Raw genomic sequence first — 3,377 nt, 5'->3', positions numbered from 1 at the left:
CCCTTAGTCATAGCTTCACGTGACAACCACAAGCCGGGGCATCCTATCCTCCAGTGATAGCATGTCTTATTGTACTAAACCCTTAGTCATAGCTTCACGTGACAACCACAAGCCGGGGCATCCTATCCTCCAGTGATAGCATGTCTTATTGTACTAACCCCTTAGTCATAGCTTCACGTGACAACCACAAGCCGGGGCATCCTATCCTCCAGTGAAAACATTGGAATATAGGTGTCTGTAGGCCACCACTGCCCCCCGACGATCTGTCACATTAACGTTACTAAGGGCCATTGGGAACCTTGGTGTAATGTTTGAGAAAGATCCTTTCTGTACTTCCAAGAAACAGTGATAACAAGAACTGTTTCAGGATGGATGGAATGACAGAAAACAGAAGACAGACAAAGGGGAAAGAACAGCCAACATCTGATGATGTGGGCTAAAAATTATGAGGCTGTTTTTGAGTGAAAAATGGTGTGTGGTACCTACCATCGTATTCCAGAAATGAGTCATCACTGTCATCTTTGTCGACTTCATCGTCCTCTTTATCACCATCATAGCCGGACAGCACTGACTCGTCCATGATAGCAGACTGCTCAATGGAGGGGGTCGCAGTATTCTCACGACCCTCCACACACGGCCCTAACTCGTCCATGATAGCAGACTGCTCAATGGAGGGGGTCGCAGTATTCTCACGACCCTCCACACACGGCAACTTCCTACAGAGCACACACAATATCCAATCATGATTTACATTGAAATATTAAAAGATTTGACAATTAATTAAGTCAAGAATGTATTCACAGTGGGCAAATATTAAATAAATGCTTTTGGCCTAAGGCCAAATAAAAATATAGGTGTGTTTCCTGTTTCGGCTCCAAAAAAAAAGAAGAGGGTGATAGGTAGGAAAACCTTTTTTTTTTCTGGTGAAGAGAATTTCCTGATTGTCTCGGTGAATTATAAAAATATGTTATTGTTTTAATAAAGTATGAATGGCACCAAACATACAATTTTGTATTCATGTAAAAAAAAATACACATTAAAAAAATCTATGCATTCCTAGTTTTTTTGTTGAGCAGGCCCAAACAACACACTGAAGTAAATTATTATTTGACCCACCTAAATGTTTATGGAATAACCAAAGTAAGTTCAGGGTTATTGGTGTTTTCAATTTGTTTAATGTGTGTTATTTTGTGTAGCTATCACTGTGGTATTATATTTTTTCTAACATCAAATGATATTATTATACCATTGTAATCAGGCCATTTTGTTGGCATACCGGTAATCTATTTTGAATGCCACCATTTATTAAAAGAGATTTTGGAAAGAAATAACCCGGTAAGTATAAATTTCTGTCAGATATTTAGACATAAATATAAGAATTACCATACAGGAGGGATATATCTTTTCTGTTTTTAATTATTTCCAGATTTGGAAATGGAGACAATATACATGTCGTTATGTTCGTGATGTTGCATTTTGTTTTAATCCCCACTGCTGCCACCAGTGTTACATTTCTAAATGATCCCTACTGCTGCCACCAGTGTTACATTTCTAAATGATCCCTACTGCTGGACATTAGTTTTATAGTAATCCAGACCCCAAACTCTCCTCTATATCTCCAGACTTCTCAACTCAAGTCTCCATAACTCAACCTCCTTTCTCAAGACTCCTTAACTCAACTCCCCAACCAACTCTCTTCACCTCCTTCGACTCCCAAGCTAAACCAATTTACTATCTGTCCCTTAGCAAAATCCTGCTACATAAACCAGAAAATGTCTGTAAGACATAAACTAGAAAATGTCTGTAAGACATAAATGCCCCTGCTCATGGATGGGACAGGACGGACATGGGCAACACTATATGCCCCCTAATTTTTTGGCGGGGGCATAAAAATGCTGATACATTAAAATTGTTGATGCTGCTGAAATCCTGCTAAAATTTGACCCCTATACAACTAGATTAACCTGGTCATAAATCCTGCTAAATTTGACTCCATCATCAGTCTAACATGACAGACTGGACTCCCCCCACCTAGAGAACCGAGGGTCCCACTAATCTATAGATCCCAACCTAGGTATACCATAAGCACAATTATCTACGTCTACTTTAGCTACTATCTCATATAAAACTCTGACACTGACCAGAGTCTAATGAAATGTATAGCAAATTATATGTACGCTTTGAACAATTAAACGGCTAATAAATGCATAACAGTGACTGTGAAAAACCAATAAAATGTAATAGGGTCGGCATGAAAAAATAGGGTCGGTCGGGAAACGGGAAACACAGCTATATTTATATTTAATATTTAAACATACAATCTACAGTGTATAAATACATCACACATATTTTTCTATTTACATTAAAACCAATACTTATTCTTTTCAAATTAAATTTCTTGCCTTCTGGTTGATCACTTATTACAATCAGTTGGTGTTATGCAGTACATTCAAGAATTTTTTCATGATGATCCCAAAAAGTTTGAAACCTCAAACTCTGACTGGGTTTAGCTGTATTGTTGCACCCCTAGCACTTAAGAACTGTCCACACAGAGAGAGAGAGAGAGATATCTATCTAATTTTTTTAATATTCAATACAAATTTAACGGCTTAGCTATGATAATGTCAACTTACCGATCACATCTGCGCTTCTTTCTTGAAGGGGATAGGATAAGTTGGTCATCGTTTTTGAATTTGACACAGACATCAAGTCCCTGTTGTATGTGATCTGTTACACCGAGCATAGCACACAGCTCTTCGTAGCTCATGATCTGTAATTACAGCAGTCACCATACCAATACGTATTTAATATTGAAGAGTCAAAGTAAAATCAAAGAACTTTTAGATCACTTTATTAGTTAAGAAATTCTTAAATGTTATTCGTTGTCATGGTTATTACTTAACTCTTTGAGATGAATGGAAAGTAACAAAATCTTGACGCAGTTAGCTTATTATTTGTGTAGAAGCCTTACCTCCATCTCACTGACTTCCATAAACTTTTTATCCGAGTACCGCAGCTTGACGGCCTGTAGTGTGACATCTCTGTGGTCGACCACTGATCCTTCCAGGAAACTGTACAAACATAAGTGACAATGTCAATATCATGCCTTAAACATAGCAGTGACAATGTCAATATCATGACTTAAACATAGCAGTGACAACGTCAATATCATGACTTAAACATAGCAGTGACAACGTCAATATCACCCCTTAAACATAGCAGTGACAACGTCAATATCATGACTTAAACATACCAGTGAAAATGTCAATATCACCCCTTAAACATAGCAGTGACAATGTCAATATCATGACTTAAACATAGCAGTGACAATGTCAATATCATGACTTAAACATAGCAGTGACAATGTCAATATCATG

At 37.7% G+C, this 3,377-nt stretch overlaps 1 protein-coding gene across 3 annotated transcripts in view; it reads right to left on the bottom strand.

Moving 5' to 3' along the window:
* The window catches only part of LOC110461504 (cyclin-F-like), a 30,105-nt gene that overhangs the window by 5,966 nt on the left and 20,762 nt on the right, over positions 1-3,377 (bottom strand). For all 3 annotated transcript variants that reach the window (XM_021514989.1, XM_021514988.1, XM_021514990.1), the window contains 3 exons: positions 2,972-3,071; positions 2,634-2,770; positions 487-716 (listed from right to left, as the gene is read on the bottom strand). In XM_021514989.1, the coding sequence (XP_021370664.1) occupies positions 487-716; positions 2,634-2,770; positions 2,972-3,071 (467 nt within the window). The remainder of the gene's footprint in view (positions 1-486; positions 717-2,633; positions 2,771-2,971; positions 3,072-3,377) is intronic.

The sequence above is a fragment of the Mizuhopecten yessoensis genome, unplaced genomic scaffold (genome assembly GCF_002113885.1).
Source record: "Mizuhopecten yessoensis strain PY_sf001 unplaced genomic scaffold, ASM211388v2 scaffold10629, whole genome shotgun sequence".
NCBI classification, from domain to species: domain Eukaryota; kingdom Metazoa; phylum Mollusca; class Bivalvia; order Pectinida; family Pectinidae; genus Mizuhopecten; species Mizuhopecten yessoensis.
The sequence above is the reverse complement of the archived record's forward strand: the minus strand, read 5'-3'. Positions and strand labels throughout refer to the sequence as shown.